Source organism: Pteropus medius, unplaced genomic scaffold, assembly GCF_902729225.1.
Source record: "Pteropus medius unplaced genomic scaffold, Ma_sr-lr_union100, whole genome shotgun sequence".
Lineage (NCBI taxonomy): Eukaryota > Metazoa > Chordata > Mammalia > Chiroptera > Pteropodidae > Pteropus > Pteropus medius.
Genome location: NW_024352780.1, coordinates 189,360 through 210,176, shown reverse-complemented (window position 1 = coordinate 210,176; position 20,817 = coordinate 189,360). Strand labels below are relative to the sequence as shown.

General features: G+C 62.1%; 2 protein-coding genes across 10 annotated transcripts in view; one reads left to right on the top strand and one right to left on the bottom strand.

Moving 5' to 3' along the window:
- The window catches only part of CAMK2B (calcium/calmodulin dependent protein kinase II beta), a 57,939-nt gene extending 47,818 nt beyond the window's left edge, over positions 1 to 10,121 (top strand). For 2 of the 8 annotated variants that reach the window (XM_039847070.1, XM_039847068.1), the window contains exons 18-21: positions 7,585 to 7,660; positions 7,836 to 7,930; positions 8,097 to 8,337; positions 8,487 to 10,119. In XM_039847070.1, coding sequence (XP_039703004.1) covers positions 7,585 to 7,660; positions 7,836 to 7,930; positions 8,097 to 8,329 — 404 coding nt within the window. In that variant the 3' untranslated portion in view covers positions 8,330 to 8,337; positions 8,487 to 10,119. Of the gene's footprint in view, positions 1 to 1,550; positions 1,600 to 3,523; positions 3,638 to 7,584; positions 7,661 to 7,835; positions 7,931 to 8,096; positions 8,338 to 8,486 lie in introns of all 8 variants that reach the window. The other 6 variants (XM_039847072.1, XM_039847071.1, XM_039847065.1 and 3 more) reach the window with 5 other exon arrangements.
- A 762-nt stretch (positions 10,122 to 10,883) lies between these two features.
- Positions 10,884 to 20,786, bottom strand: YKT6 (YKT6 vesicular SNARE protein). 2 transcript variants are annotated; one of them, XM_039847064.1, is made up of 7 exons: positions 20,576 to 20,786; positions 17,648 to 17,730; positions 16,002 to 16,102; positions 14,953 to 15,057; positions 14,609 to 14,674; positions 13,010 to 13,111; positions 10,884 to 12,337 (listed from the first exon to the last, which is right to left on the bottom strand). In XM_039847064.1, the coding sequence occupies exons 1-7, from the start codon at positions 20,677 to 20,679 to the stop codon at positions 12,302 to 12,304; spliced, it is 597 nt and encodes a 198-aa protein (XP_039702998.1). In that variant the 5' UTR covers positions 20,680 to 20,786; the 3' UTR covers positions 10,884 to 12,301. The 2 variants fall into 2 exon arrangements, with proteins under 2 accessions (XP_039702998.1, XP_039702997.1); XM_039847063.1 differs by lacking the exon at positions 20,576 to 20,786 and adding an exon at positions 20,142 to 20,523.
- Positions 20,787 to 20,817: the final 31 nt, after the last annotated feature.

The window sequence follows — 20,817 nt, the reverse complement described above, 5'->3', positions numbered from 1 at the left end:
CCCCTGTCACAGCCGCTCCTCCTGCATCCCCCAGTGCTGTGCTCCCCCTCCCCGCCAGGCTCCTGGCGAGGGGCCTGCCCCTCTTCTCACCCTCTTCTCCCTCTGTGCTTTCTTCCCCGTAGGAACCTCAGACCACAGTCATTCATAACCCAGTGGACGGGATCAAGGTACTGCACGCCCCTCCCCCCCCCCACGGGGCTTCCGCAGGGCCAGGAGCCACCCCCGCCCCCTGGACGGTCCCGAATGTGGCTCTGGGAAACCTTTGTGCCAAGATCAGGGGGCGGGTGTGCAGCGACCCCTCCCGCGCAGGACACAGCCCACGACTACGCGGCTGCTCCTGCGGGGAGAGGCCCTGGGTGCTGCCCCTGAGCTGTGGTCACCAAGCCCACTGGGGACACAAGCCAGGGCCTGCTGGCTACAGCAGGTCCACTCTCAGGACCCTCCCAGCTGCCCTGTCCATTCCGCCCTGGCAGAGACCAGGCCCAACACAGCTAGGAGCCACGGAGCACGGGGCCCTCCGCGGGGCCGGGGGAGGGGCTGCGTGGGCCGCCCGGCACGCCCAGGGTCAGCATCGGGGTCAGGGTCAGGGTCGGGGACAGCACAGACCTCACCCATCTCACCTCTGCCCGCCCAGCGGGCATCTAACCAGGGCCGGGAGGGGGTGGCCCTCAGCGCAGGGGCAGGGCAGCCATTTGCCCCCAGGAGTGCAGCTGGAGTCCCCCTGGGCCTGGGCTCCTCAAAGGAACCCCCACACCCTAGCCATGGGCTGGGACCAAGGGGGACTGTGGCCACTGCCTCCCAGCTGGCCCAGACTCAAGGTGCCATGAGGGACCCGGGCGACCTCATGGCCAGGAGCGGGTCTCTCCTGGACCCTGCGGCTGCAGTGACAGTCCCATCTCCCCCGTGAGGGATCTCGAGACAGCCTCCCAGGGCTGTGCCGTGACCTGGCCCCACGCTCTGCAGACCCCTTTCCAGCCCAGAGCCTGGAGCACTGCGTCCCGCTGGGGCTAGAGGGAGTTCCTGTTAAGATGTCCCTTCTAAGGAGCAAGCAGACTTTCCGGGGACCTGGTGACAGGTGGATGGGGCAGCAAGCCACGAGTGGGGTGCTTGCACTAGGGCTGTGTCTGAGCCCTCCAAGGCCACTGGAGAGGCGAGGCCAGGCCCAGCTGGACAGCGAAGGACTGGGTGGGGCAGGCAGCCCCTCCTACGGTGTGGGTAGAGCTGTAGTCTGGCCCGCCAGGCTCCTGAGAACCTGCTGGAAGCCTCCTGCCCCATCTGCCCAAAGGCACGGGCTGTGAGTGCCTTCGCACTTCAGCAGGAGCCTCAGAATGTGAAGAAGCCGAATGTCTGTGGGGTCCTCCAAACACACGGGGCCCTTGGCCGTGGGGAAGTGGGCAGCCGAACCTTGGGGACGGGTGACCCCTGGGGCCACGTGAAGCTGCCACATGGCTGTGGGTCTCTGGGAGGGAGGGCACGTCCTGGACCTCTGATCACCAGGCCCCATGGGGGCAGAGGCCACAGCTGACCCGCTGCCCCCTGCGTCTCCCCAGGAGTCATCGGACAGCGCCCACACCACCATCGAGGACGAGGACACGAGAGGTACCGTGTGTGCCCCCCACCCGCAGCGGGCCAGCAGGGGGCCAGCAGCACATGGGTTTCCATGCTGGGGTCTGTGACTCAGACGTGTCCACTGAGCTGACCTGCGTGTGGACAGGTGCCAGGCAGCCTAGGCACAGCGTCCAGCAAAGCCTGGCAAGCAGAAGCCGCCCCTGCGTCCTCCGCTCTGGCCCCCAGCGTCCACAGGCACCCAGTTCCCAGGAGGCAACGAGTTCACGGCTGGATTTGCTCAGCTGCTTCTCCCAAAGCTCCTTAGCCTTAGACTGTGCTGGGCTGGCCGTTGATAAGTGGGCAGGCAGCGGGGGAGCACTTCCGTGGCCTCTGGGTGGGGCGCAGAGGACCCCACGCCCACGCTCGCTGTCCCGCGGGGCTGCCTGACGCTCTGACCGCACGCACGTGCCCTCGGGACTGCCCAGGGCACCACAGCCAGCCACTGCCAGTCTGGGGGGCAAAGGCCATACGCGCCTTGCTCGGCTGCTCCGTCCCGAACATCCCCCGTGCCCCCGAGTGGCTGTGAGCACGGGGCTTCGGCCCTGGGCACAGTGAGAGTCTCCTTCACACAGCCTCCCCAGACTGCGACAGGCAGAGCCATCAGCACGGGGCCGCCCCCTCCCCGCTCCTGGGTGTGGCCCTCGGGGGACCCAGAGCCTGTAGGCAGGAGGGAGGGGGCCAAACCTGTCCCCACAAGGCCTGGCTGGCCTGTCAGCCAGGGCGGGCGCACCCAGGGACACCTGGCCTCAGTGGAGAGGCCCCCCGGGGGCGCACGCCGCCCTCCCACACCCGGCCCTGTGTGGTCCTGAGTCAGCCTCACGCCCCCCGCTGTGACACAGGGCCCTGGGTGGGCTGGGCCAATGCTGTCCCCAGGAGCCCCTAGGCTCCGTCGTGTGGTCTCAGGGTGGCCCGAGCTCGTCGCTGGTCTGGGGTTCTCCAGCCGAGTCCTCACCTTGTCTGTCTCCTGCCCCCTCCTCTCCTGTGTACCCCCATCCGCCTCCTACTCACATTTCATCTGTCTACCCAGCCCCTAGGGTCCCTGACACCCTGAGCTCAATGAGGAGGGGCTCGGGGACCCCGGAAGCCGAGGGCCCCCTGCCCACCCTATGTAAGTAGAGCCCCAGGCCCGCAGGCCCTGCTGCGAAGTGGCCCCCTGCACCCTCCCATGCACGCCTCAGCTGCCCCGCAGGCCAGGCTGCCCGAGGCCTGGCCCGGTCTTTGACCCACGCACCTCCACCTCCCCGCCTGCGCTGACCCGGCCGACCTCCCCAGCCAGCCTCTCCCCAGCCAGCCTCTCCCCAGCCCCTCTCCCTGAGCCCCCAGGCGGCCTTGACCTGTTCTCCCTGCCTCGGGCGGTCTCCGATCACACTTGAGCCCTCCCTGTCAAATCCCACTCCCAGATCACAGACACCAATGACTCAAGGGGTTCTTACCAGCCGACGGGCCGCCTCCGCAGACACCAATTCTCTCTCCCGCCCACTGCATTGGTAGCCCAGGGCCCTCGTATCGCCTCAGTCCCCCCTGGACCGGCCTCCAGTGGATGGGCCTCTCTTAACTCCCCTGACTTCACCAGCCAGTTGGCTGCCCTCCTCATCACCGCGTTGATTGATACCTAGATCACGAGTTATCTTACGTTTTCCCCATTTTCCCCAGCCGATACTGATCCTCTTGTCCCCTCAGCGTTCCCCAGGTCCACCTGACCTCCTGTCCCCGTCCCATGTTCCTCATGTCTCCCACGTCCCCCATGTCCCCACAACCCCTCTGTCTCCCCCCACATCCCATGTCCCCCCACGTCCCCCCGGCCTCCCAGCTCCCTCGCCCTCCATGCACCACCCCGCTTGGCTGGTCAGCCCACAGGTCCTTGTCCTGTGTCCCTCCCTCCCGCCTCATGTTCACGTCTGTTCTGTTCCCCCAGCCCCCAGGATCTCTGACATCCTGAACACGGTGAGGAGGGGCTCGGGGACCCCAGAAGCCCAGGGCCCCCCACCCTGCCTGTCTCTGGCTCTCCCGGGGCCCCCACCCGCCCCGTGTAAGTAGCACCCTGGGGCTCACAGGGGGTCGAGGACCCCGGCCGCAGTGCTGCCCGTCGCTCTGAGTGGGGCACTTGGGGGACAGAAAGGTGTGCAGGCGCTCCACGTGAGGTGTCATTTGGCCTCAGGAGACGGAGTCAGTGGCTGGGGACGTGGGCGTGCACATCTGTGTGTCAGAAAAGAGCCAGGGCCGTGTGCTCTTGTGACCGGCGGGTCTCTAGTGGATGGCGACATGCAGGGGTGCTGGGACTCAGCCACGTGAGGGGGCCACTCAGGTCACTTCTGCAGTTCCACTGGGCTGGGGTCGAGGGTGGCAGAGCAGCTCTGGACGGAGGTGCTGGGGTGGGGTCAAGGAGAGCAGCCAGCTGGGCAGAGGGCCAGCAGGGGGCAGGCGGCAGAGGCGGCTGGGGCTGGGGCTGCCCCCCCATGTCCCCCGCGGGGAGGAGCCACTGCTCCGGCATCTGCCGACTGCCACCAGTATCGCTTACAGGGATGGATGACACCCCAGGGCAGCAGCCACCTCCGGGGAAACACAGGGCTCTCAGCGGAGAGGCTGCGGGGCCTGGGGCCCGGCATGGCAGGGGAGTGGCTGGGTGAGTGCTGACCTCCGCCTGGGCCTCTGGGGGCCGGGCAGAGTGGGGGAAGCGAAGCTGTGGGGGCCTAGGGGGCTTCTGCGGCCTGCAGGCTAATGGCCATGGGTCACCCCGGGGCCAGCGGGTGGCAGCGAGTGTCCTCTGTGGGAGCGAGCATTGGCCAAGAGCACTCTGTACTTGACCCACGGGGCACAGACCAGCGTGGGGGCCGCTGGACCCCGGTTTGGCTGAGGGGATCGGAGGCGAGTTGTGGCAGTGAGACCACTCTGGTTGGTGGAAACAGGGTGACACTGGCGGGCACCCGGGGGTCCTGTGGGGATGGTCAGAATGCTGCTGCCTGCCGTGCAGCATCCTGTTCAAGTTCAGAGGCCTCCATGTCCCCATCAGTGGGACCCTGGGACCCTCAGCCTGAGGCCCGCACAGCCTGGGCGGTCAGGGATCTGAGAACGGGGCGTGCCATGGGCTCGCAGCCCAGATCTACCTGCTCAGGGGTCTTCCCTGAGCTTGGTTAGGGGAGGTGGGGGCCGCAAGAGGGGGCTGTGAGCAAGGTAAATGGAGGAACATGGAGGTCGGGGGCTGGCAGGTGTGGCCTGGCCCACCGGGTGGGTGGGAGTGGGTCGCTGGGGTGCACAGGGCAGCCCTCGGGGTGCATGTGCCCCCACCAAGTCCCTAGCGTCCCAGCTCCTTGGTGCCGGAGGCTCCATGGGGAAGGAAGGGGTGTGGGGTCAGGCCTTCTGAGGGGCTCTAGGGTTGAGACCTAGCACTCAACAAGTCTGAGTGAAGGGGTGCCAGAGCCGGGGTACCCCTCTGCAGCTTGGGGACCAGGCCTTTCCCGCAGGTGCTCCCGCCAGCTGTCTTAGTGTGCCATGGGGTCGGTGCTCACCGGGCCGCCGTGTTCTCCGTAATCTGGGATTACACACAATCCCGCCTGATCCTGCCCAGCTGTCTGCCTGAGGTCGCCGGAGCGCTCCTGGTGCCTCTGCAGTCGCCAAAGGCAGGGCTCGGGGCCAGCAAGGGGTTGCCGGGGTTCCCCAGGACCCTTTGCCAATGGTTGGGCCTCCTCAGGCTATCGGCTCAGCCCAGGAGAGCTGAGGCCGGCAGTTTCCGACTGACCTGGGAGGCAGGGTCGCCCTGGCTGGGACGTCTGTGGGGTCAGCCGCTGTCTCCCAGGAGGAGGCCTGACACTTGTGCTGTGACCACAGCTCTGGCCTTTGGTTTGCTTAATACTTTGTCTTTACACTGACTACCATCTTTAATTATAGTTCATTTAAAAACACCCAGAATTTCATCATTAACCAGAACATTGGCTTCAGTTATCATGGCTTAGGGTGATTACAATATTAAAGTACACAAAAAACAAAGTGTCACTCAGCGCTTGCTGCTGGGCGGCTGTCACCACAGGCTCCTGTGCGTGGGGCAGCTCTCACTGTCTGAGAGAAGGGGATGAGCAAGGGTTTGGGTTCGGCCCCGGGAGCAGGTGGGGCTCCAGGTGAGGGGCTGCCCTGGACCAGACCTAGCAGGGGCTGGTCACTGTAGCAGGGAGGTGGCCAGGCGGGATCTTGGGTGGGTGAGGCAGCTGGGAAGTGAAGCTCGGCTGCAGCTAGAGGAAAGGGAAGCCTGGGGTTAAAGCCGTCACCACGAAGGGGACAGGTGAACCAAGAGGGGCTGAGCGAGGTGGCAGAGGAGAGAGGCACACTCAGACCCTGGACCCCCCAAAGAGGGCAGAGAGCTGGGCCAGCTGCTGGGAAGGGGAGACCTGAGATGTCAGATGCTGCCAAGCCGGGGTCCAGCGTGCGATCAGGACAGAGCTGCAGGTGGGCCTGGGGCCTTGGAGATCAGAGCCACTGCCCACCTCCCTGAGCCAGCTGCCAGGGCCAGCCAGACACGCGGGGCCGAGTTTCTGCAGACAGACCCTGCCGGGGTCCAGACACAGGTCTGGCTGTGAGGGGGAGCAGGGCAGGAGGGTCCCGTTAGGATAGGGGAGCCTGTGCATGTTGCAGGCTGGCACACACGCACGCGGATGCACACGTGCCCACACTCCCCTGTCACAAGCACGTACGTGCGCCCGGCCCCCGCTGTCACGGGACTCTTCCCGCTGTCACTGTCTGGAGCCCACACAGCACAGCGCAGGCCCCCAGCGCCCGCACGGGCCTCGGCTCACACGCCCCACGCAGCGTCGTCTGCCACTGCCCATGTGGACACCGAGAGCGGGAGTGCCCGGCCAGCGCCAGGTGCCGGTGGGAGGGTGATGGCAGCCCGACGGGCCGGGACACACGCCTCCAAACACAGGAGGACCGCTCCGGACGGGGTGCAGCCCACCCGTGTGCTCTTCCCGGCAGTGCCGGCAGCTGAGGAGTGGAGACCGGTGGACACCTGTCCCACGGGGCAGCGGTGAAGGGCAGCAGGCTCCACGTGCTGCTTGGGCGCAGGCGCAGCTGGGCCCGGGGGCCCCGGGGAGAGGCCCTGGGTCTGTGCTCAGCACCAGCCGTCACTGCTTGTGTGTGTGCAAGCCTGCGTGTACACGCGCGTGCACGTGGGTGTGTGCATATCCGCACGGAGGCAGTTAAGCCCCTCCCTCAGGACAGCACCTCTGGGGAGAATGGAGAGGGGACTGGTGGGGACATAGGTGCGTGCGACTGTGCAAGGTGTTATTTCTGTAAAAACGTCTGGAACGAACGTGGAGACCTTGGGACTTGTGTCTGCGGGGCGTGGGCTGGGTTAGGACCTCTGCTGCTCCCATGTTTAAAATATTTTCTACAAAAGTAAACTGTGGTTACAGAAATGAAGGGCCCACGGGTGGCCCCCTGTGTGGGACCAGGGGGCACAGGGCAGGAGGGCAGGGTGGAAGGTGTGGGATGGACAGGGGTGGGGAGCGGCCGGTGGGCCGGCGGCTGCAGATGGGCAGAGGCAGCAGCTGGCGGCTGCCCTCCCCACCCTGTCTGCCCCTCCCTGCTGCGCCTGGAAGGTTGTTGGGTTTTGGCAGGGCCTGGTAAGCGAAGGCCAAGCCGGCAGGGGCCAGGAAGGCTGGTCACAGGGTCACAGCCACGGAAGGTCAGGGTCGCTGCGGGGGAGGGGCGGGGTGGGGTGCGGTGCGGGACTGGGGCCTCCCGGAGGGTTGTGGCAGGTTCTGTTTGTTCTCTCTGCGTTTTCCAGACACTGTACCGTGGATGGACTATTTCTATCATTTGGAGACGTTTTATTTAAGACAGACAAGATAGAAGCTTGTGGGACATGTGGAGACCCTATTGGCCTTGGGGGGCGTGGTTTGAGCTGGACAAACGGGGTGCCCCCTGAAGAGGAGAGGCGGGTGGGGCCGCTGGGGTCCTCGGGTCACGGGCCTCGTCTCCCCGCAGCACGGAAGCAAGACATCATCAAGATCACGGAGCAGCTCATCGAGGCCGTGAACAACGGCGACTTCGAGGCGTACGCGTGAGTCGGCCGGGTGGGTCCTTGGGCAGCCCCGGTGGGCTGTGAGCAGCTTGTGGCAATGCCGCCGCGCCCCGCAAGAGCTGGGAGTGGGGGGGCGGGCGTGGACGGAAAGCGCTGGACTCACGGGGCCACCCCGGGCGGGTTCGGAGGGGCCCTCACGTGGGTCTGCTCCCAGGAAGATCTGCGACCCGGGCCTGACCTCGTTCGAGCCTGAAGCCCTGGGCAACCTGGTCGAAGGGATGGACTTCCACAGGTTCTACTTTGAGAACTGTGAGTGGGGGGCAGGGCGCACGGGGAGTCGGGGCGCGCTCCCCTCCGGGGTCTGAGCCCGCGGCCACGCCCACCTGGACCGGCCGGGAGGCGCTGCGAGGCTGGGGGCTGCGGGGGGGCCCCGCGGGGCCGCCGCGATGTCGAGCCCGCCCCCCGCCCCCCACAGTGCTCGCCAAAAACAGCAAGCCCATCCACACGACCATCCTGAACCCGCACGTGCACGTCATCGGGGAGGACGCCGCCTGCATCGCCTACATCCGCCTCACGCAGTACATCGACGGGCAGGGCCGGCCCCGCACCAGCCAGTCCGAGGAGACCCGCGTGTGGCACCGCAGGGACGGCAAGTGGCAGAACGTGCACTTCCACTGCTCGGGCGCGCCAGGGGCGCCGCTGCAGTGACGCCGACGGTGAGTGTGGGGGGCGGGGCGGGGCCCGGCCCCTCCCAGGCCTGGGGAGGGGGCGGCCCCAGCCTGCGCTGCACAGACCAGGTGAGACTCCGGAGGTGGGCCGGGGACGGCCATCGTGGGAGGCTGACCCGCCCGCCTGCCGGTTTCAGAGCTGACACTGTGTTTGGAGCCCAGCCGCCTCCGGGCGCACGGCCTGCCTGTCGCATGTTTGTGTCTGCCTCGTTCCTCCCCGGTGCCTGTGTCTGCAGAAAACCAAGACCAGATGTGATTTCTTTTTAAAAACAAGATGACAACGACAACCACAAAAAAATACTTGATGTTGGCTGTAGTGGATAAAAAAAAACTAAACAAAGGCGAAAGCTGTGAACATGACTGGCATCTGCGGGGCTTCCAGCCGACTGGCCACGCCCCACCCAGGCTCCACATGTCCGTTCTCCCCTGGCCTCGGGGACAGGGGCAGTGAACTTGTCCACAGGGCCTGTCGCCCAGAAAGGTGTTTGCTGGATGGCGCCCACCCCTGCACGCGGCTGACTCCACCTGCAGAGCTGGCTGCCAGGAGTGTCAGGTGTCACCTGGGGAGGGGCTGGGGGCCGGTGGCCTGTGTGCAGCTGTCCCCTCCCGCTTCTCTCTCTCCCTCTCCTCCGGAAAGGCGTGGGCATGGGCTGCCCAGGACCCCACACCCCAGAGCCCATGGTGGATGGCAGTGCAGAGGCAGGCCCTCGCCGGCTCCTGCTCCGGCTCTGCAGAGGGGGCACTGTAGCCTGGCTAGTGACTGCTGAGAAGGCTCCCAAGGTTGCAGCCCCATGGGGAGGGGACCCTAGGCTGACCTCCGTCCTGTTTGGGGGCCTTCCCTCTCTGCCTGCCCACCCTGCCATGGAAGGCTGTGGGCCAGAGGCCTGGGCTCGGGGCCACAGCAGGGGTCCAGGCCTGAGTCCACATAAGGCACAGTGCTCTCACTGTCTGGGCCTGGAGTAGGAGCGGGGTGGGCTGATGATGCCACAGCCCCTCGGAGGCCACAGTGTGTGTCGGAGACCCCAAGGTGGGCAGGGGGCGGACTGGGCGCAACTCGTGGTCCCCTGCGTGACCGTAGTCGGCACTGTGGTGAGGCTCAGGGATGGGCGACGTGCTCGCAGCGGGGGGCGGCCCTGATGGGCCTGACTAGAGGTGTGGGACCCTCCTGCCTCAGTACCTGCCTGCCGCAATTCCCATTTTCAACAAGGATTTTCTTCATCTCCTCTCACAAATTACGCCAAGGAAGGGGCGTGGAGTGGGGAACAGAACACAGGATGCTGATCTTCAAGGGGACTGTCCATCGACAGACACTCAGAGTGGACACTCACTTGCTCATCCATAGCTGTGCTCAAGACAGCTGTCCCCACCCATGGACACAGGGTAAACATCTGTCAGGTTCCCTGGGCCTCGGGCAGCGAGCAGCATGGCTGGCCATGGACAGTGTGTGGCCTGGCCACCCGATCCCCGGAGCCCCCTCCCTGCCTCTCCCTCTCCCGTCGTCTCCACAGAGCTGCCTGTCTGGGTTAATTTTTTCCCCCCCCCGGGGGATAGTTCTTTTGCATGACCCCTTACGAGCAAGCCACACCGGCTCATCCAGCTAGATGTCCGTGCGTGGCAGTGGCCAGCGCCTGGCACAGGGTCGCTGCCCACGGTGCTGGCCTGCCTTTTCTCCTTTTTGCTGAGTTTCACTGTCTTTTTTTTCTGAGCCTGTAAGTGTACAAAAAAGTTATTTTGTTCTGTCTCGGAAAACTGCAAATAAAAGGAAAACAGGACAAACCGGTTCAAGTGCAGCCGATGCTTTTTGCCAGGTCCCCTGCCCACCGCAGGAGGTCTGCCTCTGGATGCTAGTGGGCTGCACCCGGCAGGTGTTCTCAGGTGTGTGGGAAGGAGGGCAGGCTTGCCAGGCCGCACCTGGTGGACTGAGAGCTGTCTTGGAGAATCTAGGACAGAGCCGGCAGCAGTGTCTCCCACGTGCCCTCTCAGCTGTCACCAGAGGAGCCTCCCAGCCAGCCTCCCACAGGCACCCCTGAGGATCCTAAGGCCATCATTCATCCTGGCTTGCATAGGTTAGGCTCCCCAGGCAGGGCCAGGCACCCCGAGCGGGAGGAGGCCAGGACGGGCATTCACTCGTCACTCTGAAATAGCACCTGCTTTGGGTAGCACTCCCTGGGTCTTGGCAGGAGAGGCTGCACAATCGGTCCAGCCACGTCCCAGAGCTGCCGATTCCCAGTCACAAGGAGAACAAGGCACTGGGCCAGCCAGAAGCCGGGCTGTGAAGTCTCCACATTCCCGTGAACGACCAGCCAATGAGGTCCTTCCCTGAACTGAGGCCAGACTCCACAGCCTGCAAGGACACTGCGCAGCCCCATGCGCTCAGCTGTGGCTGACAGCCACCTCTCCCTCCTTCCTTGCTGGAAGGTCCAAGGGAAGGACCCCAGGAGCTGGGGGTTCCAGCAGAGACCCACCCCCCAGAGCTGCACAGCAGGGCCCCTGAGGAAAGAGCCCGGGGTCAAATAAAGCACAGGACCACCTGGGAATTTCAAAACAGAACTTTATCCAGGTAGGGACTTCTTGAAACAGAGAAGCGAGGCGGCAGTTAGTAGAATCTGCCAAAGGACATTAGAATGGAGGTGGGCAGGGAAACGGGCACAGGGCCTGAGCTCCCTCTCTACCCCCACCTGCACTCACCCTCGGTGCCTCCCCAGCACCCCGACAAGCAGGACAGTCAGGCACACTTGAACCTCCCTAGACAGGGCCCCAGCCGTGAGCAGGGTGGGTCTATGCCTTCGCCTTTGGGGGTGTGGATGGCAACAGAAGGCGAGTCCTCCGGCCAGCAGTGTCCAGACAGAAAGGGCAGCGGCACAGAAACCTGTCGGGCACGGGGTCCTCAAAAGCCCAGCTTCCCATAGAGGCAGTGGGACCTGCCCAGCAGGGCCAGAAGCAACCTTCTCCGGGAGGGGCTGTGAGGACAGGACCACCCTGGCTGATGCCACCGCAGCAAGGGCCTCCACGAGGACAGGTCCCAAGGGCAGACCTTGAGCTTGCGTTCTCAGGCAGCACAGTTTGGAACACGGCAATAGGACCTAAGGGCTGGGCAGGCCCAGTGGGGCCCGAACCTGCTGGTCATCGCCTGGGCCACCCTGTGGGTCTGTTCCCAGGGCCGGACTTCCTGCTGCAGGCCAGGCAGGGTGGGGGACTGGCTCAGACCACGTGTGAGTCTTCAGGTCGGCTGGCGCCTCCTTTCGGTGCCCATCACGCTGGCCACAGGTAAGAGCACTTGCTAAGTCACACGGGCCCCAGGTAGTTGCCGGAGAGGCGCGCAGCTGAGAGCAACATTCGAGGCGAAGCCGCGAGGCTGCGGGCACCTCCGTGGGACTGTGTGGAAGTCAATCTCCGCAGGAACGCAAACCACATCTCAGGATCTGTGATGCCCAGGGACTGTCCTCACAGGCTTGGCCCTGCAACACTGGCCGGCGCCCTGCTCACCCCCACCCCAGTGGCCCCGGGAGGCTTGCCCCAGAGAACCAAGTGTGCACCCTGCCCCCAGCCCTGTGGGTCAGGACCGCCCTTACTGGAGTGTTCGTAGTTGACGCACAGGACACCCAAGGGCTCCTGACAAAGAGCGGGCCCGGCACAGGGGACCACAGCCAGCCGGGCCCGCCCAGGGTTACAAACAAGCCCTCTGCAGGAGTCACTTGAGTTTATGGTTTCATTAGGCGTGAAAATACACCTTTGGGGCCTCAAACTTTCTTTTCAAAAACAACTAGACACGTGAATTTGAACGATCCCCAGCCCAGGTCCCTTCCACCAGCCCTCCGTTCCGCCAGGAGCTCCGGAGTGAAAGCCGAGTCTGCCCGCTCTGCGACGTCACCTTGCAGCCCTCTTCTCCAGGAGCTGCGGTCCTGATGGAATGACGGTGACTCTGCAGTGCAGGGGCCTCTGCTGGCTGCGGTCACATGACTGCACAGCATGAGTTCTGTTTCCGGGCCTTGAAAAGGACAAAGAGGAGCTAAGGAGGAGACAGCAGGGGGACAGTGGCCCGACCTCAGCATGGTGCGTACAGCAGAGGGAGCTCTGGGGACAGGGGCTGGAACCCGAGGAGACACACGACCTGCATGTACCCCCACTACACTGCTGGGGAGGGAGCCGGGCAGACGGGCACGTACAGCAGGCAGGGACGCCCTCCGGCTGCCCGCCACGTCTCCATAAGGCCATGGCGGAGAACGCAAAGTCCTCGCTAAGATGCGGGTCCTGTTCAGATAACCCCGCCCCACTGGCCACCTCCCTCCGAGGTGAAGGTGTGTGGAGAGACCGAGTCCCAGCGGCATGCCACTGACGGGCATGACAGTCTTGAGTGCGGAGGAGCCACACGCAGGGCTGTGAGGACCCTGAAGAAGGCTGTGTCCAGCGCCGGGCAGAGAGCAGGGGCGAGGGGGTGGGCCCAGGCCGAAGCCAGCCTCCCGTGGGGCAGCGGGAGGGGCAGGGACAGGCTTCCACCTGCTTCTGCTCTGGCAGTGCCACCGTGGACAAGCCAGGGGCCCTTGGCCTTCCCGCCCATCTCTGAACATTCTGAGGGAGGCGCAAGTCGTGGGGGGCCGCCAGTGACGGCACGCTGCCCGCTCGCAGGAAGGGGTGCCCGGCCCCACCCGGTAGCACCCACCGTTTTGTAGAAGGCTTTGGAATGCACCCCCAGCACCTCGGACTTGGACACCAGGTCGTCGATCTTCTCGCCGCGCTCCAACAAGGACTCCATGGTGTTGTGCTGTGGGGACGACACGGCGCACGCGCGCTCAGCTCACGGCCCCTCGCGGAGGGCGGTCACGGGCGGCGCTGCCTGTGGGGCCCCCCACGAGCGCCAGGACAGTGTCCGACTGTGGGTGCAACAGGACCCGACCACCCTCCTGAGGAACCCCGAGGAGGGAGAGCACGCCCCACATGACCTGCACAGCAGAGGCCTGGAGAGCACCGCCGGAGGAGCACGGCTCACTGCCCTGCGGGGACCCACGTGCAGTGCCAGCGCCACGCACGCCGCCAGGGCACCTCTGCTCTCAGGGCCGAGCGCACGAACCCTCGGAGGGTGACGGCTCACTTATGGCTACGGGAGCCTCTGTGGAGTGACTGGCAGGAACCCGTGCGTGAGCAGGCGCAGTGACAGAGGGGCACGAAGTCCCTGGCGCCCACGCACAGCCAGGTCAGACCCAGCACGAAGGCTGACTGCGTTAGGGCACAGGAGACGTGAACGAGTGCGACCACTGGCCCAGGATGGGTGACCGGGACCCACCTGCCCTCCCCAAAGAACAGGGTGGGAAAGGGCAGGTGTCCGCCCGTCCCATGAGGCCCACGGGCTGACTCTGATGCAGCGACAGGGACACACTGGGGTGGTCACGAGGGACAGAGGGTGCCTGGAGACATCCACCTCCAACTGCGCTAGCTCAAGCACAGTCTGCAAAGACCTCGAGGGAAGCCCTGGCGGGCTGTTTACAGCACGCAGGGTTCTGCCCCTGGGCACTGGTGGGCACGAAAGCCAGGCTACTACTGGCAGGGACGTCGCTGTATCTGGGGCAGGGTTTTTTGGGCACCTTTGCTAGGCTTTAGGGTCAATTAACTGCCGAGCACTGCTGTTAGTGACGCATGATTTGAGTGACGACATAAAGGTAGGTGCACTTGTCAGGGAGACACGGAACCAGTGGGGACTGAGCAGTGACGTCCAGGAAAGGGGACAGGGTCACAAGAGCACATCAAGGAGTCTGTGATATCCTGGAGCTGAGTCGAACGCTACTCGAGAACTTTAAGCGGACGGACGAGTGACAGCTCGATGGCTCTTATCTGGACAGATCGGAGGTGGGTAGGAAGCAAGGGGTTCAGTCAGGGGCAGAGGCCACTAGGACCAAACCGGAAGTGAAAACAGAAGCAGTTCATGTGCCAAACGTAGGTCAAGGTTAAAAAAAGTGCAGCGGCAGCGAGGGACCAGATTCAGACAACAGTGCAGGGTTCCTGGCCCGGGCTCGGGACATGGGTGCATCACACCCCAGGGTGAGCGGGGGCCACGCCGATGCCCAGCGTGGTCCCTCGTACAACAGTGCTGCTGACAGGGTGCAGGAGGGACAGGCTTGCGGTTGGCTGGCTTTGACGCCTGACGCATGAGAGGCAGCCATCACCACTTCCGGAAAAGCGGTGTGATCGTGACTAAAACGTGTTGACTGTGTGGGCTTCACGTCTGGCCAGCCGCTCTGCCCGTCGCTGGGGCCTCCTTGCTTACCAGAATGATTTTGGTCTCATCTAGCTCAGCCTGCACTTTACTCATGGGGTCAGCTTCTCGGGGGTTCTAGGAAAGAGCCAAGAACAGAAACGACATCAGAATGAAGTGACCACTGGGAAGGAAAGCTCAAACCCAAGCGAGCTGGACACGTGTTCACAGAGGAGAGACAGCCTGCCAGGGAGGACAGCCACCAGGTCCTCATGCGGATCCTGCAGTTTTTGCCCTGACATCGATATCCAGCCGGGAAGGAAGTCACCAGAGCCACAGCAGTTAGGGACAGTGGCTTTTCCGTTTCCCACAGCTCTGGGCCCCCCGGTCCACACACCAGGCCTCAGCAGCCCTACCTGGTAGGCACTGAGGTAGCCATCCAGGGCCGTGTAGTGGATGGTGGCAGGGGAGCCGACAGGCCACTCGATCCTGTCCACCTGCTTGGAGAATTCATCCAGCACCTGCAAGACAAAGAAGCTCAGCGAGGGCCACCTTGTGCTGGCCGGCGACCAGGGCCCGGGGTGGTGGGCAGTGGCGAGCACCTAATGGCCAGGAGGTGTCCTGGCTCAGGTCCCTCTGTCCCAGGTGTCTGGGAAGTAACCCGAAGGCCGAGACGAGCCTCGGCCGTGAGTGACAAAAGTGGGGGCTGTGAACGGCGGGTCGAGCTTCCATCAGGCTTCCTGTGTCCGAGAAAAAGGGCGCCAGCCCTCTAACTTTCCAAACAATTCTTCAAAAATGAAAGCGGGTCCCTTAGCTTTAAGCAGCCAGCAGGCTTTATGCGCTCGTGAGTGTCTCAGTCTTTTGGGGGACGAGATGCAGCCAGCGCTTTGCGGAGCCTATAACCAGCACCACACGAAGACACTGAAGACAGACACGGGACCCACGCCGGGGACGGGGGCGGGGACCTCCAGGGCTGCCGGGTGCATCAGGAGGGGCTCCTCGAACAAGAGCCCAGAGCGGAGAGGACCAGTGTGTACAGGGACGGCCTGAGGATGGGGCCAGGTTGGTAGAGCAGAGCTGGGTTCTGATGTGGCTCAGGAGAAAATGGAAGTCGCCACTGGAGGCGGCAGCATGGAAAGAGGAGTGGCCGGGAATAAGGGCACAGCCACGGCGGACTCGAGAGCCCGGCCCCAGAGGACAGATGCAGTGACTCTGTGGCAGATGAGGAGAGTTAAGGTGGCATCGAGGAGCACGAGCCAGGGCACAGGTAGGAAGAGGGCATAAATGAGCGCCACGGAGGGAACTGGGAAGGGACGCCGGACTGTCCCTCAGTTTAGGGCGAGGAAAAAAGCTGCAAACCGGTGGACCTGGACACACTACTCCATCCCTGTGCCTGGGCACTGTCAGCACCCGGCCCAGGCACACTCACCCGGCGGAGGCCAGCCCAGCCCGGCCACACACTCACCTTCTCCAGCAAGGTGAAAGCCACCCGGGACGGGTACTCGCTGTCAGCAATGACCACTCCTGCAAGGCTGTCGTTGCGCACGTAGACGTGGCACAGGTATTCTAAGGAGACACGTGCAGAGCGACGCGAGGCTTTAGGCTTTCACCCCCGGATCAGGGAAAGCGTCACAGTGCTGGGCTCCTGCCTTTTGGGTCAATGAAGCCATCCTGAGGAGGTCGGTGGGGCAGCTCAGGCCGAGGGGGCACATGCGGGGTAGGCATGTGAGTTGGGTACATAAGATGGGGCTCGGCCACCATGCGGCCCAACACTGCGTTGGGACGGAAATGCGCAGAGACCCAGCGTGCAAAGCGGGGTCTGAGGCGCCACCAGCATGGCCACCGGGCTCAGGCGCACCTTAGCCACAGCCTTGAGCCCCAGGTGAGACCCAGCAGCAACTCGAGCAGGTGCAGCGCACTGAGCCTGTGCTCGCAAACCAGGGGGGCCCTGGGCAAGCGGAGCAGATCCCGCAAGTAGCGCTGCTCAGGGAATCACCTCCCTGGGCCTCAGGCTTCCTTGTCACAGCAGCCCGGCCCGGCCCGCTCCGCCTGGAGTGGGCAGGGGACACGGGACCGGACCATCGAGGAAGGAACGCTGCTGGCTGGGCTCTGCAGCATCACTTAAGTCACCCAACTACCAAGACGCACAGTCTGTACAGGGCTTCTACTGAGTATTCGCAATCCATGGGATTGGTGTTTGTCGCTTAGAAAGGATTCAGAGACAACACAGTTAACCATATCCCCCAGGAAGAAGGAAGATTAGGGTTGCAGCTGACAGATAAGAACCCTCTCCTCTCCTAAGGTCCTCACCCAGAAAGTTCAGATGCTAAACAAACAAACGAAAAAAGGAGAGCGGGAGACCGTGCGCCCCTGAAACGGGCGTCAGAGATGAACGAGCACGGGGTGAGGGGGAGGGTGGGGCTTCGACACTCTCTAGACCGTCAAATGGGGTCACAGCACAGACCACAGAGGCCGAGACGCTGGCAGAGCCTGAGGAAATGCCCGAGGAACGCAGCTGGGAAGGCGGACTCGGGACCGAGGACAACCGAGAAGTTAAACGATCACGACCGAGTGTCCCCGCCGGGCTGTGACAGCACAGGGACGCCGCGGAGCACACTTCTAGGACCACCTGCATTGTAACTGGTGTTTACACCATCTCACAGCACCTCCTCGCCACACGGCCCAAGGTCAGAGCCGCAGGCAGTGCTCCTGGTTTCTGTCCGATGAGTGCGCATGCACCTTCCCTGGCCTATCTGCAGAACACACGCCTCTCGAATAAACGCCTAGAAATTCTTACAGGAAACCTGAATTATGAAGAAGAAAGTCATGTGTTTTCAGGTTCCTGGTCAAAATCTGGGGGGCACAGACCGCAGAAGCACCTCAACAGGGCCAGCTGGAAACCCCTCTCAAGGCACCACGGCTCCGAGGGAGGTGCTGCCACCCTGAGACTTGGACCCGATCGTAAGTGAGCCCGAGCTCTGGCGCGACGCTGACCTGGCAGGCGAGGCACCTGTGGGCATAGACTCTCGGGTACGTGGGGGAGGGAGACAGAGAGGACCACCAGCAGAGGAGCAGGCCCGCCAGCCCCCACGGGGTGGCACGTCCTCTTACCTTGTTCTTTGACAGAAGCTCTGCTGCCTTTTGCTGAGCGCTCCACAATCAGTTGACTTGTGAAGGTCATGAATTCCTGGACACTGAGAAACATGACAAATATTACCCATACCCATCACCTTGTCCCCACATAATGGAAAGTGAGGGCACTAAGGGCACATGGCTGCCTGTTTCCGGTCTTTTCCCTCCCAACCTTAGTAACAAATAATGAGCACTTTCTGAATGAACACACAGAAAATTACGAATGACCACGACCATTCAAACCGCATCTGTGTGCCACACAGTTCACCCACACAACCCATGCCAGACCTCCAGGGCAGTTTCTACAGCCACAGTCAAGTTAACATTTTGCTCAGAGTATGACTTGGGACACAGTGGTGAAGCAGAAGCCAGCTCCTGTTCTCAAGGCTCCAGTAACTTCCAAGAAGCAGGACAAATAAAAACTTCACTGAAAAAACACAAGTGGCAAAAACAGTTTGGCAGATGCATAGTCAGTTACGGCTGTGGCCACACACCGCACTCTGCAATGTGCCACGCACCACAGTCAAGGCTGGGTCATCCAGGCTACGTGTGCTAGGCATTCTGGAAGAAATGAGGGACAAGAGCTCAGCCAGGACAAGGAAATGGGAAATGGCTGGTACAATGGCTTAGAGGGAGGGAGCGATTCCTCATGAGCCACGTCACATTTTTGCCAACGACAGGCCGCACAGACACCAGAGGTCTCCTAAGAAGAACCTCCAAGAAAACCCAGTAAAGCGTTTAGCAGAAGTTACTGCAGACCTCAGCAAGCACGAAAACCTGCACCCAATGCCCACAGGTTTTCTTTAAGAGAGAAGTTCAGAGGGCTGAATCTGCTCGAAAGCAAATCTAGGAAAAAAAAGAAACAGACCAAGAAAACCACCATGGACATATTTCTGAAGAGTGACATCCCAGGCAGGTCCATCAGAGGTGTTCCAGAAGGCATTGCTGTCACAGGAGATGACTCGAGGAGCGTCCCAGGCAGGTCCATCAGAGGTGTTCCAGAAGGCATTGCTGTCACAGGAGATGACAGCTGCCTGGGGTGTTACAGCCCCCAGGAACTTTCCCGTGGGACAAGAGGCCAAGGTGGGAGACTGTGATACTAACAGCCGTGGCTCTGTGTAGATCCAGGCTTATGTGTGTGTGTGTCTTAGTTTTTAGCAAAAAAAAAAAAAAAATTTAAGTAGAAGAAAAAATTTCAATAGAAATAAACTTATACAATCAGGATATAAAGAAAATGAGTTTGTACAGCTGTACAGCATGTTTGTGTTTTAAGCTGTGTTCTCACAAGAGTCAAAAACTTCAAAAAAAATTAAGTTAATAAAGTTAAAAGGTTAGAATAAGCTAATGTTGATTTATTAAAGAAACAAAAATATTTTCTTAAAAATGTAGTGCAGCCGAAACGTCCAGTGTATATAAAGTCCACATCAGTGACTGCCATGATCTAAGCTGTCAGGGCCACTCGCCTCACTCCCGACTTCCGCAGAGCAACTTCCTGTCCTGCCAGCTCCATTCCTGGCGAGCGTCCTCTACAGGTGTGCCATCTTTTTATCTTTTCTACCTACTTTCACTGAAGCTTTTCTGTTTAGATACGTTTAGATACACAGTTGCCTACCGTGTTCAGTACAGTAACTGCTGTACAGCCTAGCAGCACATGATAGCGCAGGAGCAATGGGCTGCACCGTGGAGCCCAGGTGTATAGGCGGCTGCCCCATCCAGGTGTGTGTAAGTACACTCGGTGATGTTTGCACGACAAAAATCACCTGACACTTCTCAGAACGTGTCCCAGATGTTAAGCAACAGAACTGTAGTCTCTCAGAGGAGTCTCAAATAAGAAGTCCTTGCAATACAAGGAGAGACAGAGCTCAGAGGGCTGGAACTACACAGAGGAGAGCCAGGAATGCTGGGGGACCTCTCGAAGGTCAAGCCTGGGGTTTGGTAATCATGAGGCAGGACAGCCGGAAGTGAGGGGGCTTTCTACGAAAAACAATGAGCTCGGCTGGAACGCGTGTTTTAAAGGACAGTCAGAGGAACATCCCTACAGCATCAGTTGCGTTCACCCTCGGAAGCGGGTGTGGGCATCTCACACTTGCGAGGTCACAGTCCTACAGGTAATCTCTGAGCAAACGTGGGCGGGGAAGAAAACGCATCAGAGGCAAGTGAGTTGGCACAAACACAGAAAACCAGCAAAGCACAAGCCTCCTAGAGAAAGCTAAGCATCAAGAATATACTTCAAGACTGACCCCAAGGAGGCAAGAAGTTTCAACAAAATTAAATTGTTTTAGATCCGGCCAGCGAGCCACTCTCACCAAGAAAAAAACCAGCTCCACTGAGCCGTGAAAACAGATGGCAGACTCCACCAGACCTGGAGGCTGGGTGACCACAGACCCTGACGCCGGGTCTTTCTCTTTTCATGTCTGAACCCCCTCCCCTCCGCCACCCCTGCCACGGGCTGGAAGTGTCTGTGACCCTTCACCTTCTTGCAATGAAAGTACCCAGAAACGTCCAAAAGCTTGAAGCCCCGCAGTAAACCCCATGCTCCCCTCCGACTCTTCGCTCTCGACAGAGCCCTTCTGTACCGAGAGCCCAGCCATGAAGAGTGTACTGTTGGGTCTGAATCCTGGCTGGCTGCGGCATTCTCTCTGGGGCCTCAGTCACTCGGTGCACAGAACGGAGAATGAGGGTTTGTCACGCTGGACTGCGGGGCAGCCCGCCGGACCACACGGACGTGGCCCCCAAGCTGCCTGGCTTAGAACCACGGGAGGTACTGGTCTAAAACCAGATTCCGGGCCTCGGTCTACCAGTTCAGGGCGGATCGGCATTTCCAAAGGCCCCTTATAATTTCTATGCGACACCAGCCTAGAACGTGCGAGCCGGTCCCGAGCCGCGGCCCCCGCCCGGGCCGCTCACCTGGACCGCTGGAAGAAGCTGAAGGACGACACGTCGTAGGCGGCCTTGAGCAGCACGGCCTTGGGCTCGCCTCTGTACAGGACGCTGAGGCTGTACAGCTTCATGGCGCCGCGCCGAGGGCGGCCGCCGGGCCCACCGACCGGCTCACAGGGACCAGCGCGGCCGCCGCCCCTCGAGACCGCCGAGGCTGACGGGGCGGAGCCAGCTTCCGCCCCCGGCTCGTGACCCACTTCCGGTTCCGG